The sequence below is a fragment of the Cyprinodon tularosa genome, unplaced genomic scaffold, assembly GCF_016077235.1.
Source record: "Cyprinodon tularosa strain WSP-4 unplaced genomic scaffold, ASM1607723v1 ctg307, whole genome shotgun sequence".
In the NCBI taxonomy this organism is placed as follows: Eukaryota; Metazoa; Chordata; class Actinopteri; order Cyprinodontiformes; family Cyprinodontidae; genus Cyprinodon; species Cyprinodon tularosa.
In genome coordinates, this window is record NW_024039016.1 from 1,224,990 (window position 1) to 1,241,302 (window position 16,313).

The 16,313-nt window shown below is 37.3% G+C and overlaps 1 protein-coding gene across 2 annotated transcripts in view; it reads right to left on the reverse strand.

Moving 5' to 3' along the window:
- The window catches only part of lars1b (leucyl-tRNA synthetase 1b), a 30,631-nt gene that overhangs the window by 6,196 nt on the left and 8,122 nt on the right, over positions 1–16,313 (reverse strand). For both annotated transcript variants that reach the window (XM_038292074.1, XM_038292075.1), the window contains exons 12-26: positions 14,581–14,657; positions 14,363–14,416; positions 14,105–14,245; positions 13,652–13,729; positions 13,428–13,513; positions 12,912–12,977; positions 12,656–12,738; positions 11,000–11,138; positions 10,403–10,615; positions 7,293–7,350; positions 4,958–5,021; positions 3,414–3,597; positions 1,972–2,062; positions 1,563–1,703; positions 752–892 (exon numbers count right to left, since the gene is read on the reverse strand). In XM_038292074.1, the coding sequence (XP_038148002.1) occupies positions 752–892; positions 1,563–1,703; positions 1,972–2,062; positions 3,414–3,597; positions 4,958–5,021; positions 7,293–7,350; positions 10,403–10,615; positions 11,000–11,138; positions 12,656–12,738; positions 12,912–12,977; positions 13,428–13,513; positions 13,652–13,729; positions 14,105–14,245; positions 14,363–14,416; positions 14,581–14,657 (1,616 nt within the window). The remainder of the gene's footprint in view (positions 1–751; positions 893–1,562; positions 1,704–1,971; positions 2,063–3,413; positions 3,598–4,957; positions 5,022–7,292; positions 7,351–10,402; positions 10,616–10,999; positions 11,139–12,655; positions 12,739–12,911; positions 12,978–13,427; positions 13,514–13,651; positions 13,730–14,104; positions 14,246–14,362; positions 14,417–14,580; positions 14,658–16,313) is intronic.

Consider the following 16,313-nt stretch of genomic DNA (forward strand, 5'->3'; position numbering starts at 1 on the left):
CAGCCTTTCCTATGCTTTTTCTATACTTTTCCAATCCTCCTGCAGTCAAGCCCCTCACCTAAAAAAAACATTTGCTTCAAATCGATAACAGTGGGCTAGCAACCAAAGATATTGTCCATTTTTAATATGGTCAATACTTGTTTAGTTTTGTATCTCTGCAAGTGAAATCTAGAATTTAAACTATCAACAGATAAACAAACTTTCCTATTGTTAACACAAGATTTAACAAAGAGTTTATCTAAAAGGAAAAAATATCAATAATCCACAACTGCTGCATCTCAGGGATGGCACACAAAGCGATGAATAACCAAACAAAGAAGCATTTCTTCCATTGTTATTTTGCTTCTAAAAACTTGTAACATACATGTGTTTAAAATTTTGGTAAAAATATGAAGAAATCTTATTTCTGAAAACAAGAAGTTTAAAAAAAAAAAGTCTTCTGTAGTTTGTAGTCTAATTAATTCTTTTTTTTTTATTGCTGTGTCTCATCTCCATCTAATTATTAAAAACTCATCCGTTTGGGGTTTTGAACAAACACAAAAAAAGAGAAACCCAAGAGAGTGCAATCAAATCGAAAATTGATTTCTACTTCCACTTTATAAACCATTCCGATCTAGTAAAGAATGAGAGAACTTACAGATTTAGGACAAAAAGTACAGGGAAATGTATTCAAAACATCTTGGGAAAAGAGTAGAGATAAAGAAACATTTTGAACACACCAGAGAAACCCTAAAACAGAGACATCTTATACCTTGTTTTTGGGAGGAAGCATGTATGCCTTGAATCGCAATCGGAGGTCATGAGCAGTCTCCATTAGGTACTGAGAGGAACGAATCAAAACCTCATCGACTGGGCCAGCCACGGGCCATGACGCCTTCATCAGAGAACCCGCCTGTCAGGGGTAACCAGGAGAGAAGTCAAAGCTCATTTTTTATCTTTAAAGGGAAACACAATTAGGCCTTAATAATTACACAATCAGAAGTCACAGTACTTTTGTAACATTGCTAGGAGGCATCATTTTTTTGAGCATCTGTAAAAATACATGATTTCAGCTTTTGGTACCAAGCACAGGATGAGGGGAAAATAAAGGTAGTTCAGGGGGCTCTCTTGTTGTTGCTAAGCGACAACTGAGAAACATATCTCCAGCACAGCAGCACTCCTTTATAATCACAAATTTGAGTGTTAAAAATATTCCTGGCTCAAGAATGCTGCTGGTGGAAGCGTTTAACTGCGTGTGTACTGGTTTCATGCTGCAGAGGAAAGGCTCAGTGTGAAGACAGGCTCCCAGCGGACTCGTATTTTACCACTGGGAACTTGTCAATGGCCATTTCACACCAGTAAATGAGCAGCAGAAACAGTGCTTCTACAGGCAAACACGAACCGTTTCTGAATGCAAATGAACACATTATGGTGACAGGTCAGGGTTTGCAGCACTTCTCTATTGTAAGTAAAAGTATGCAACACAGAAAATCCCTACAAAAAAGGGTAGGAGGGGAGAAACATAGCTATGTTTATACCCTGAGACTTAAAAGAAGAAAAGTACCAAAAATCTGTTTCTATACCTTCCCCAGTAGACTCCATGTGTATTCGCAGAGGTGTGGACAGATGGGGGCCAGCAGCAGTGTTTGTCTCTCTATGAACTGGAAGACAAGGTCTCTGTGCATGCCTTCGATGGCCAGCTCACGATACTTATCTTTAGCCGCCTAAAACAGAAGCATGAAAACATTTGATATATGTTGGAACCCAAATGCATTCCATAAGACCAAGCATGACATTGTTGATCACACCTGCATCTTAACTTTAAGATGATCATGAGTGAGTAGCACTTTTACAAATTACTCAATTATAGACATTTCAATGGATAATAACTTCTTAAGAAGTTCTAATATCAATACGCTTCAGAGCAATTCCTATTCTTAAGCTGAATAACAAAAACCTTTAAGATCTTATCCAGTGTGGTAAAGTATTTACCTGGAACTCAAAAAAGCCGCTCTTGAGGGCCTCCTTGTACATCATCTTCTCATAATGCTGTTCTGTCTTCAAGATGCCAGCATTCATTTCACTGGATAAAAGATCATATTTGTAGTTAAAACTACACAAAAAAAGAAAAAAAATCTGTCCCTCTCTCTCTGGCACAAAACGCACTGCTGCTGGAATGGAATGGAACAAAGAAAAAAAAAGCGCTCTCCCTCTTATTCCTGGCACGCACACACGCACGCACTGCTGCTGCTGAAATGGAATGAAAAAACAAATATATATATATATAAATATACACACACACACACACACACACACTAGGGATGGAACGGTTTATGAAAACCGTCCGAACCGTTCGGTTCGACTGTCTCGGTTCGATTCGCATGTGTTGCGTTCGGTTCATGCGCTGCTCCATTTTCTCATAGGAGAAGTGTTTACACTCCAGAGCAGAAGGTGGCGGCACTACGACCAAAGCCAACCACAGTAGTAAACAAGAAGAAGAAGAAGCGAAGCAGCGTAGCCGGGTGTAGCAGAAAAAAAATCAGTTGTTGTGGAGAATTGTGTGGGTATGGCGAGTGGGGAAGAACAGGCGTTGGAAGACGCGCCAGCAGCACTTTATAGGTCTGCTGTATGGGACCACTTTGCATTTAGAGTGACCTACGATGATGGCGGAAAGAAAGTTGTGGATAAAAGTGTGCAACAGTGTGCAAGCATCGTGCAACACGTTTTGGTTATGCTAACAGCAACACGACCAACATGTCATGCTAACCCCGAAATCCCTCATACTCCATCAGCATTCCGCTCCGCCCCGCTGCGCTCGTAACCGCCTGCACAAAGCAAAGCCTACAGCCTCCGTTGTGGCTCCCGTCCGCTCTGCTCTGAGTTTCTTGGAGATCGTAGAGGGCATGCGCGAGATGATTAAATTCAAAGCAGCAAAACATGCAGAAATGATCCAGGGTTTCCGCGGATCATTAAAAATAATTACAATTCATACATTTTTTGGGATTTTTTTCATTAATTTCATAAATTTTCATTTTTTCATTATTTTTTATAAATTTTTTAATTTTTCGGTGTAACAATAAACATATACCGAACCGAACACCGTGACCACGAAACCGTGAACCGAACCGTGGATTTTGTGAACCGTTCCACCCCTAATATATATATATATATATATATATATATATATATATATATATACATATATATACATACACACATCTACATCTACATATGCTGATTGGCATCCAGAATGATATAAATATTATTGAATCTTAAGTTTTTTCCCATGATACTTCTCTGTCATAAAATTTTTAGACATCCAAATCTGCCTTATATTCACAAGAGACAAAAACAATAATACATGTCGCTTACTTTCAATATCTGAAAAGGTTCTTTGAAAATGTCCAACCAATTTGGCAATGTTTCTCACATACCTGGCAAACACACGATCGTTGAATGTGTCGGCGGGACCAGTCCTCAGGTTGTTCTGGTTAGCGATCATCTCCTTCACCCACTCCACCCACGTGTAGAGGCGCAGAATGCCAGCGTCAGCCATGGTCTCTACAAAATTGGCATCTTCCACCGTGTCCCCAGCATCGGCTAGAGCCAGACGCATACCTGAAAGCAAGAAAGAGGGTAAACGTTTAACGAGAGGATTAAATGTAATTTTTTTTTTTTTTTATCTAGGTATCAGCTCCATAAGGAGAAAATGAACTTTATCCTCCAACTTAAATTAATCTCATTTGAAGAAGGTTGGCTGAGCGGTATTTGTTTGGGCTGATGATATGGATGCAGTGTAGGGTTGTAAAAAGTTTGAAATGACCACCTTTAGGAATAAAAGCAGGCAGGTTTTAAGAGTGAGGTGTCTCATTTCTATTAGGGTGCAAAATTATATTAAAATCCAAGAAGTATATTTTTAGACTATTATTAAAACGTGTTTTTTAATAAACCTTTAAATAAACATTTAATAAATGAAATGTTATGGGACCCACAACATTCTTGTTTCAATAAAGACGCTCAGTCACTGTGAAGTGCACTAAACGTGAATGTGTAATAATTTATCACAAATTTCAATTATCCCAATAAAGCATGGTCAAAGACCAGTAGATAAAGCTGAGAAACAGGAAGGATAAACTATTATTTTGTTTATTTGACAAAAATATATATAAGGATACATAGAATTACGCACTGGCTACTTGCACTATAATAATAATAATAATCTAAAAAAGTATTTCATGATAAACAATATAATCTCAAGCGTAAATCTTCCTGTTAAAAGGTATGTTTCTTCTCCACTATTGCTGCACTAAAGCTTGGTGGAGGGATTGCTCCAACGTCAAAAGCACAGTTAACTAATAACTACCGTCACTACATGTTCATGAAATACAAGTGAATCCTACAACTTAAATCGCTTAAAGGTGAACAATTATTTTTATTTTTTTTTTTACATTGGGCCCTTGATTTTACGTTATTACATCATGTTCTAGTCACCCATATTATTTTCGTTTCATTTGGAGCTGTTCTGAAGATATTTGGTTTTGTTATATCCAAGTAACGTCTTCTATGGGCAACAAGTTGAAGGCACAAACTAAACTGTTCATAATCTATTCTTTATGGTACGCCAGCATGACACAAACATAATATGGGTGAGTAGAACATGGTGTAATAACGTAAAATCAAGGGGCCAATGTAAAAAAAAAAACGGTGTTCCCCTTTAATGCAATCAGTTGGGTTTCTTTAGATAGAAAATGTTCTGTGTGACTGGATTGAATCATCTATGTTATGTGCCATGTAATGATGTGAAATTGTAATTCTAGCCATCGATTGACACAGAAAATGGTAACAACGCAATCCATTGGAAACAAAAATACACATATCACTTAAATACAAGAGAATACTAATAATGGGTAAAATAAGACATTGTAAAGAAAGACGATGTATAAAATACAAAAGGAAGACAACACAAAAATGATTTTACCATCAGCTGAAAACTTGCTGATTGCTTGGCTGAGAGTTAGGAAGTTTCCGGTTGACTTGGACATCTGGTAAAAAAGAAACATACCAAAAAAAAAGAATAATAGCAAACAATAAATGTGGGAAGCCATGTTATTTTAACCGTATGTCTATAATCAAAACAAATGCATTGAAACAGAAATTTAGATTTACAGTTAAAAAATGAGAAAAAAAAATAGAAATTAAAAAGCTGGAATATTCAACAAAGGACGCAAACAGGTGTTTCTATGTTGAACATAATACCTTTTAATACATCACAACATGTTTTAATACCAACACTAGTTTAGTTTGGAGTTACTAATCATAAGCTAAATGCCATTTTTGTAATTGGTAAATGTAGTAATGCTTAACATTCAAATCAATTACTATCATATCAAAAAGGATAATTTTAACTTTTTTGCCTCAACAAAACACTGATCTATAAAACAGTTGTTTAAAGCTAACCCACGACAAAAGTTATTTTATTGCCATCTATATGAAGAGAACACACCTTTTAATTAGTGCCATCTCAATGAATCAGAGCGACAAATATAAGAGATAAAGCCTGAAAGAAATATCCATCTAAAGGAATTCAACATTTAATATTGGTGTAATTCTATTTGAGAAAATCCAGATCCTGGACAAACATTAAAAAAACATTTCTTTAAACAAACAGGGAGCATGTTCCTACATTATTTAAAAATAATGGCTTCATGTCCAACTCTGTCATGGCATCAGATAGGTTGGCCTTCTAGGTTTACAAAACCAAAGACATAAGTCTAGTTTTACACCTTGCACCGTCACATCTCGAACCGAGAAGTGACGTGAGACATACCGTATTTTCACGACTATAAGGCGCATATAAACGTCTTGTTTTTCCCTCAAAATGTGCGGCGCGCCATATAGTGCGGTGCGCCCTATGTGTGTTGTTACTGCGGACGTTGCTGAGACCACCATGAGAACGTTAAAGGGGGAATTGTGGGCGTAGATTGTGTATAAAAGAACAGGTATGTGCTTTATGCAGAACTCCTCCATCATCTCCTCATTGAGGAGATGATGAAAGAGTGGCTGAGGGAGGTGTATGTAAGGAGACCAGGTGGTTTTTTTAAACTCATCACCATCGCTGTTAATCTGTGACTCCATGCATGCCCATCTCACAGCCGATGTAAAAACATGGTGAAACAAATGAAGGCTGTGCTTGCTGTTATTCCAGGAGGTCTGACAAAGGAACTTCAACCGCTCGACATCGGTGTGAACCGGCCGTTCAAAGTAATGCTACGTTCCTGCATCTGCTGCTTCATTTTTGCTGCTTGTACCAGTTTAGTTCTGATGCGCGGCTGAAGCAGCTTTGCTGCTCTGGCTGCGCGGTGCAAAAGTGTGTCTGACGCGCGTTGGGCGGAGCTACTCTATCCTTTCTTTGCTTTACAGCTATATTTGCTGTGATCAGTGGGAATAAAGTAGTTTTAATATATTTTTAAGTGAGAAAGTCCACCTGAAAACTTAATCATTGCAGTCAGTTTATCCAGATTACCATCCTGCCTTCCAATATTATTTCTGTCGGAGCCGCTCAGACCCCCACATACCGGCGGTGCGCTGTCAGTAGGAATCCCATTCAACAGCAGCCTCTGGCCGGGTTGGCTCCTTGCGATTCACCACGGCAGCTGGTAGGTGTTTTTCCATTTAAATAATCTAAGCTGAAGGCACCAGGATAATAAAAGCGAACATATTCTACCGGCCGATTTCTGCATTTTAAGTTAATTTATGCGTCAATAAACTGTTTCAGAGGAGTGATCACAGCGCTCTGTGTCATCAGCGATGTGTCTCACGGCCAGCTCCCAGGTTTGATTAATACTTTGTAATACTCACGCTCTATTTTTAAATACGCAGTAGAGGTATTTAAACGTAGTAGAGGACATGTACCTGTATATAAAATCCACGCCCTATAATCCGATGCACCTTATGTGTGTGTTAAATACAGTAATGGCACACATAACTGAGACTGCGCCCTTTAGTACGGTGTGCCTTATGGTTTTGAAAATACGGTAGTTGTAAAATTGTAGCTTTCCTGTACCAGTCTGACCTTTTAGCACCCTTTGTAGCTATCTAGACAGAATCAAAGTGACAAAGGGTTAAATAAAAACTAAAGGCTTGAATCAGAAACCAAAATTTTATTATAACAAAAGACTAAGAACAAAAAAAGGAGATTTTGTGTCTAGCAAAAACAAGGATATGTGTTTTTTGTCCAGATTTCAGTATCTTTAATTTCATGGAAATGTGCTGAGCAAAAAAAAGGCATTTTAGGCTAGTATTGCTTGGCTTACCTTTTCGGAGTTAAGAAGCAGATGCCCATTTGCTCGAACAGCTTGTGGCCACTTCCCACTGTAAAAGGAAATAAAAGATTGTTTCTTTTATTAAAGGATATTCTCCTTGTTACACTGATTTCACAAAATCCATTTCCCTGTTTTGTCGTTGTGCCAGTGGAGAGCAGCGTCTGACACTTTGATACAAAGACACAGAATCAGTGCCTCTGTCAGTGCCCCACACTCAGTTACTCAACGAGTTTTAAGCCATTTGGTGACTGCATCTGCTCACTCATGATGGTGAAATACGGAAAGAAGCTGTTCAGATCAGGATAGAAAGATTTTAAGAACAGTGCTATCACTATGGAAATTATTAACTAAATAATTAACTCCTTCACACCAGTCATTGATGTCAGATTATTTGTTTTCCAAAATAAAAACTTCCTAACAGTTAAATGAGAACAGCTTTTAACATTGGCTATATTCCAGCTGTGGCCTTTTAAGGAACGTATAGATATAGGTATAACAGTCTCATGCTAGAAAAACACGAGTATAAGAATCTTCACAGAATCTTTCAACAAATCCTGGATCCTGATGGTACAAAGGAGTATTGGGTACAGGCTAGAGATTTTTTTTTCTTCTATTTTGAGAATAAAGTTGTAACATTACAAGAAAAAAGTTGTAAAATTACAAGAATCAAGTCGCAACAAGAATAGTCATAAAATTACGAGAATAAAGTCGTAATATTAAGAGAATGAAGTCTTAAAATTACGAGAAACACGTATCTTATGACAACTCTTACAAGAAGCACTTTCTTCCCTAAAATGAGGAATGTCGAGCATCATGTGAAGTTATACGCACTGCATAGACTCCTGTATATTCTGCACAATGCCAGCCATCAGCCTGTACATGGTCAGGAGAAGCTTGTACAGTGGGAGGCTGTGCTTTTCCCTAAAGGCAGGGGTAAAAGATAGAAGACTCTGGCAACGTAGTCACATACTTACAGGTAGCACACAGATTCATGCATGCAATTAGAAGTAACCGCATTCCCAAACCAAAATTACAGTAAAGTCCAGCAACAATGGACTCCTTGCAAGCAAGCTTTTAAAGCTCAAAGCCTGTGGAGATATATCTACAAGCTCGGGGGGTTAGTAAAGAGAAAATAAAGATAAAATCGCAATTGCAATATTAGTTAAAAATAATGGCATTTTTATTTTTGGCACAATCGTTCAGCCTAAACATAAAAATTCTAAAATATATCTCCAATTAGGCAGTGTCTATGGAGAGGGAAGTCTGGGTGACTCTCTGAAAACTGCTGCCCCTTTGATCGGGTCCCAGACAAGAGGAAGACGACGAGTTCAAGTACCTCAAATTAAGCCAAATTCTGGTGTTGCTATAAATAAAATTGTCTCGGAATTCAATTTGTAGAAAGTTCAACTGTTAGTTGGCCTCATAAACGTTCCCTGTATTGAAGAGATTCATGGGAAAAGCTATTATTGAAGATTTGGGTTTACCATTCAAACATCTAAATGAGCTAAGTAATGCCCCTGTCACACCTGGATGATTTAAGCCAGCGTATGCCTGACGTTTGAAAAATCTGGCAAAAATGTTGGCATACATTGGATAAGTTATGGGTATGTTTTGTATAAGTTATGAGCACGCTGGCACACATCGACATATGGCAAGTACGCCATACGTGGGCATAAGTTTCAGGTAAGTTATTTGATCGTTGACATACGTTAAGTGAAAGGGGTGTATCCAAAATCTATGAGTAACTTGTGAAAACTTATGCATTATTAATCCATATCAACATATTTGACATATTCCAGACGGCCGCTGCACATGTTTCACAGGAGGAAACTATCAGTTCTCCTCCAGGCTTCATCCCTATCATAGGGTGAGCGAGAGGGTGAGTGTGATGGATCGTGCCTGCGTTCACGCCCACGACCAACAAACTTCCAAGCAGAAATGCCCTGAATCTGCTGCAACTGCAAACCTTTCCTTTTCTTAATATATTTATTTTTATATATCTTTTTTTGTGGGCGGTAATAGCAGCTAGGTTAATACAGTAATCAAAGAAATCCTTTTATGCAGGCCAGGATACTCCGGGCGTGTTGCTGCCCCCCTCAGGACACTGGCTTGTGACATGTCATGGGCATTACGCTGCCGTGCATTATGCATAAGTTAGATTGTTGTTGGACATAAGTTCTGAATTTCTTATAAAAATTCAGCACTGTGTATATGCCCAAAATTGAAAAAATACATGGAAGGTTCAGCTTATGTCAGCGTTTTAGAAGATTCTGGAATGTCAGGCATACACTGTCTAAATCGTCAAGGTGTGATAGGGGCTTTAGGAACACAGCAAACATGGCAGACAATGATTTATTTAATGGGACGAGAATCAAACCTTTAGGCCTCAATGGAAAATATCAGTGTGCTTTAGGAAAACTGGTACAACACATCCGTCTGAATACATCATTTCCACTGCGGGACATGGTGGTGACAGCATGATGCTGTGGGGATGTTTTTTTTTGCAGCAACAGTGAAGCAAGACACGATTGATTGGAAGATGGATGGAGCTAAATATAGAGCAATTCTAGGAGAAAATCTGTTAAAACTGGAAAACCTCCAAGTCAAAGTCCAGACCTAAACTGAAAACATTTGACAACTAAAAATTGATGTGCAAAGAATCTCTCTCCAAAGTGGCTCAAGCACATTAAGTATGAACAAAGAAAAAACGGCCAAACATCTATTCTGTTCTGTGAAAAAAGGGGAGATGTCTTTCAAAAGACCTGCAGCTGTAGTTACTTTTAAAGTAGTTTCACAGTGAAAATCCATACAAGACTGTTTAGATTTTTATTTGTATATAAAATATAAATGCATGCGTTTTTCTCTTCAGTTTGTTTATATATCTTTGCATTTGTCAAACATATTGAATTTTACAAAAACACATCAGTTTAAGTTGTAAAGTGGAAATCTGTGATAAAGGCGAATTGCTGTAAGTATGGTTGCAAAACTCTGTATTCATTAAGTTTGTTCCGACCTTAACGACTCCTTACTTTAGACTAAAGAAATATAACTCTAAAAGGCGAACCCAATTTACACCAGCAGGTCAAATGAGGAAACCTCACCTGTCTTTAGGCCACATGGCTACATGGTTGTAGAGATAGTAGGACAAATGATTGGGCACCAGATCCTTTCCAGACACACGGACATCCACTGGATACCAGAACTCAAACTCCCCTCTCAGCCTCTGTAGGTGTTCCCTGGGTATGTCAGTCTTGGGGAAAGGAGATGACTTAAAGAAGATGAAGTCCCACACCTCTCTGGTCATCTGCTCTGGTCTGTAGAAAAATGAAAATATAGTTAAGGCAAAGCAAAGCTAAATACCAGACATATATACTGCAAATGCTGGGTGTGAATGTGTGCTTTAAACAAACTATTATTTTGGTGGGAGAGAAACACATTTAACTGCTTACAGCAAACGCAATTTAAAGTTGTAGAATACAGGCTATTTTTTGTCAATTGGGTTTCAGTGGTTGTGTGTTCGAAGACATTTTGACAGAATATATCATAACTCGTGGCCTTGAAAGGTCTGGTTGTTAGATAGCAGAGAAAGAAAAAAAAAAAAAAGGCTACAAAGAAGGGATAAACCACCCCCCCAGATATGAATAGGTTCTAGTTCAATATTTGCTTCAATAGCAGGTCTGTGCTTGGTGCATCCTTACCTGATGCCCAGTGGAGAGTCTCCTTGTCCGTTTAGCACACCTCCCTGGAGGAGGTGGGCTACAGTGTAGTAAGCCATATAGATAGTCGAGTCTGATAAAGACTCAATCAGCCACTGCTCGTCCCAAGGGAGCCGTGTTCCTATGGTAACCAGGTGGTCCAGTCGAAGAGGGAAATCATAGAGACAACCATGGATACAAGTAAACAGAGATCAAAGAAAATTATATAAACAACAATTTACTTCTTTAAAATGATAAAATGTTTTTTATAAACATGTCGTCTTTTAATCTGGGTTCATACTCAGCCAAAAACAACAAACAAAAGCTTTTATTAAAATTTTTACTTCTTAAAATAAATAGAGATCAGGGCCGCAATTAATGACTATTTTGCAAATCGATTAAACTGTTTATATTTATTTATTTTTTCGATTAATTGATTAATAACCAGAGAGCCAAAGGTTCCTTAAAGAAGACTTTTTGCAAATCAAAGGTGAAACTACAAACTTTTCACTAGGAGTTCTGGATAGAACATATTGACAGACGAAAACCTTTTTTTATCTTAAATGCAAAATGTTTACATATTTTTTTTTTTTTTTTTTTACAATTTTGGCATAATTACTGCTCTAAGTGGGTCTCTCTGTCAGCTGAAGGTATGTTTTACGGCCTCTTTACTCCAGTTATCGATTAATCAACTACTAAATTAGTTCACCAAATATTTTAATAATTGATTAATCACGATTAGATTTTTTCAGCCTCAACAGAGATACAGGCGTTACCAGACAACAAAACCAAACTCATTCATCCCTTTTATCAGATAACCTGGGTTTAATACACTGTGAAGATGTATTTTTGCATTCCCTTTTTAAAGCCATATTCTTAACATGATGTTGATTGCTTCAGAGCCTCTTGGCTCATGTTGTTGTGTAATAAGTACTTGTGGACATATATCGTATCAGTTATCATTATAAGGAAAAAAATAAGTAATTCCATCATCCTAACGAGATCCTCAAACTTATGAGGTGTCTCTGAGGGCATCTAAACATCTCTATTTAGGTTTCAAAATACAACTAAACTGAAGTGTTGTTTGTAGAGCATCCTTTCTGCATAATAAGCTCCTTTTTTCTGGCTTAAAATGATCAATTCAAAAAGTAAGAATAAAAACTATAAAATAAAGAAAGAAAAACATTTGGTTTAGTAAAGCCGATGGATGTTTTCTGTCTTTAGTATGAGTGAAGCTGTAATCATTATCAAATACTGGTTTCATGTTTGGAGGAAGAAATGCATATTGTCTTATGTTTAAATCTGGAAGAAGGTAATCCATTTAGCATTGTATTAAAGGCAGGCTAAATGGAGATGGGGTTCTGCAGTAAGAGCCAACAACAACAAGCCAATAATGTACTACTCTGGCCTGAAATGAATTCTTAATTGGCCTCAAGCTGCATCTATTCCTGCATGAACACAGGCTGAATCCTGGGTACTTATGACCCATCCTTAGTCTCCATCTATTGTTCGTCAAAGAAATAAGCAGTTAACATACAGTTTTTCTACTGTTTGTTAAGTGGCTGTTGGTGGGCAAGGTAAAAAGCAGAAATAGAACTAAACCATAGAGGCTGTATGTTATTGTGCACATTTTAACCAACTGTAGACAGAGCTACTTACCAAGCCCATAGGTACGAGAGCATGCATGTTCCTGTAGCCAGGCTAAAGTTGCCTCGAAGTTTCTTCTCGTCTCGTCACAAAATCTAGAATTTTGCAAAAGATTAAAAGTAAAATTATTTATCTTTCAATGATTTACCTTAGACTTATTTAGTTCCTGCTGTTCCCAATAACCAAACGAGTGTTCCTGAGCTATTACCAGAGCCTTGAAAAGTGAGTATATATGAAACAATTTTCTTTCTTAAAGTCATGGGCTTACGTTTCCAGTGACTTCAGAGCCTCATTGGCCTGCTGTTTCCACTCAGCATCCCCGTAATCCAGATACCTGCAAAATACCAAACATACATCTACTGCAGATACTGAACAAAACACAAATGTAATATTTTTTATATGAATTTCTTCATATGAACCAAATAAAACCTCACTCATCATAGCCAGAAATTCAAAAACTACAAAAAATACTGGTAATTAGAAATAAAAAGAATTGAGACCACATATAACTGGAACGAAGAAGTAGACTCCAACCAACAACCCATGACAAGCGCTTCATTTTTTATCCTAGATATTAAAACAATTGATAAATGTTAACTACAGCTTTTGTTTGGTGTAAGAACAGTTAATGCTTTTTCTATTTTGAATGTTACATGTTTAAATTTTCTTTTAACAGTATGTTTTACTCCAAGTTATAAAACTGTAGCAACTTCACATCAACACACACCTGCTAAAAAAAAAATGTTTTTTTTTTTCCCTTGATAAACATATCAGAGACACTCACCACTGGTCACAAAGTGCCACCACACACTCATCAGCTGAACGAGACATGACCTGTTTCTCAGGCTCCATGTAAATCAAAGCCTCACCCTGTAACATATAAGCATCCAACAAACTGATAATTCAAAAATAATATAAATTTGGATGTTACAGACACAAAGGTATCTCACACAAGGGCATCACTGCACAGAGGCAAGAAATAATTCAAGTTGGAGCTAAATGTTTTACCTTCTCAACCATCATCTTCTGGATTGGCTTCTTCACATCTTGGACCTTTTGCCCCTTGTAGCCCTCAACTAGCATGATCTGAGAGACACATTCACAGAGGCTCACTTACACTAATGTAAAAATAGATAATATATGTGCAATATTTTAAGTCAGACAGGAATTTTTTGCAGATAATCTCAGAACTGTACACACTGATGGCTGTGCTGAATTTACCAATGTGATGGTCTGGCAAAATCTTTACAGAAAAAGAAAACCTAAAATGTCTCTTTTCTTATATAAATTCAGGTTGCGCTCAGATTTTTTTCGGGAGCAGGCCAGTTGAAAGAAACCCATACCTCACTTTAGCAAATTCATTTCATAGTCGCTCCATGTTACTGCAAGTTATAAAGATTCCTTTCAAACCTGAAGTTAAATCCACCGGGGGTTTGATTTAAGCGGCTGATTGAAACTCACCCCTTCATAAAATCCTTTCAGGTAAACCTTCTCTTTGGCTTCAGCCAGTTTCTCTTTGTCATTCTGGCTCTGAATCTTCAATTCATCACAGACCAGAGGGGCTGAAAGGTTTCCGTAGCCTGGTATTTCAATGATGGGAACCTGAGGTGCAGACATTCAGAAAGAAAACTAAATATGTAAATTGAGACTCATTCATTAAATAAGAGAGTTCAGTGCCAGTGTAGCAAAAAAAAAAAGACTTTTATAAGGTTTTCTTACCGGTTCAAAAGGCAACACCATCTTATCCTCAATTCCATATTTTTCCCTTAGAGCCTTTAGGAAGTGAAATAATTTATTGATCATTTTAATAAACATTCAAAATCTATGAGGTTACCACAAATTTAAATTGATTCTGTACAAATTAAAAAGCTATTATTTGAGAGGAAAAAAATAGCACTTGGTTATTGCAGAGTAGAAGTTTGTATCTGTTGTGTCACCTGTTTCTTTTTTATGTCCCTGAGAGCAGCAATGTCATCAGGAGCATCAGATGGCACACTGGTTACAACCCCAGTACCTAAAGAAAAGAAAGAGAAAAGAAACACGGATGGAAATACAAACTAATTTTATTCATTCTATGTGGCTCCAAATTTAATAAATGCCCCATGCTGCCACATTTCATTATCTGCTGCGCAACAACCACTGGAGCAACAGACCAACTGTGAAAAAGGACACAAAAACATGATCTCATTTACTCTTGCTCATTACACTCCATAACCCTTCAAGACAAGATGACAGATTGAGCACGAGAAATTCATTATTATTCATATGGATACTGTGACATTTCAGTTTAGTGGTTCAGAAATGCAATCTATGAATATTTTAGTAACTAAATAGCAAAAAAGAAAATATCTTCAATATGGTGAGTTTGTTTGGGGGAAAGGGCAACACAAAACCCAGAAACACACAATGTCACTATGTACACTACTTTTTAGAAAAGTATTCAAACCCTTCAACCCTTCTCACATTTAGTTTAGTTATAAATGTCAACTACAACATGAGAAGTGTGGGGGCTGTCTGTAGTCAGTAGGGTTGGGCTTTATTTGAAATTTAACTATTCAAATGATGCCATCTCCACTGTTTTTCCTGCCAGAAATATGTTTTTCCTCTCCACTGTCACTACAAGCATGCTTAGTGTAAGGGATTGCATTAGAGTCAATGAGTCGGTGCAATCAACTGGTTTTCCTTAGATAGAAAAATTTGAATCAATTTGACTGTGCGATCTGGTTAACCTGCAAAGTGCCTAGAGATTACATGTTGTGAATTGGTGCTATATAAATAAACTGAATTGATTCTGATCTGCTCTGATTATGGTTCCTATCAATTCTACAGTCAGACTTTTAAAAGGAAGGAGCATAAAAGTAAATATGCTGTAACATGAGTTTGTCCTAAATAAGGGCATCCCTTTTATCAGATAACCTGGGTAGTCTAAAATTAAATTCCTTGAATATCTAACTTTGAATGAACAATACTATAAATGATCACATAGTTATTTTTAACCAGTATATAAACATCAAACATATGAACGGATATATTCTTATTTTCTTTCACACAGTTTAACATTTACAATCATCTTTCTTTTTCAAACATCATTAAAACATTCAAACATATCCAAAGTCTGACCCTGCAGGTACTAATACTCTATAATAGGCATCCCCAAACTCGGTCCTCAAGGCGCCCTGTCCTGCAGGTTTTAGAGGTTTCTCTGCTTCAGCACAGCTGGTTATAATGATTGCAGTAGACCAAAAGCCTGTTAATCAGCTTTCAATTAAAATCAGCTGTGCTGGAGCAAAGGAAACCTCTGAAACCTGCAGGACAGCGGCCCTCGAGGACCGAGTTTGGGGATGCCTGCTCTATAAGACAATATTATGATGTCATTTACCTGATTCTGACTGTAATGTGGTGTTAGGAGGAAAAAGCAGTGCAATAGGAAGTGACACATACAGAATTTATATCCAGTGTTCAGTTCCACTCAGATAGAATTTCAGATGTTTTACTTTTGCAGATCGAGGAAGGATACAACTTAATACTCTGCCTTTCAGTTAGTGGGTTTTATTGAATGAAACTGATCCTGATTAAAATAAAATAAAAAGGAGTTATACTAAAATATTTATGTCTAGTAGATTGAGAATAAAGGTACACTATGCAACTGGTGTTGATTTTCCAGCGAGGC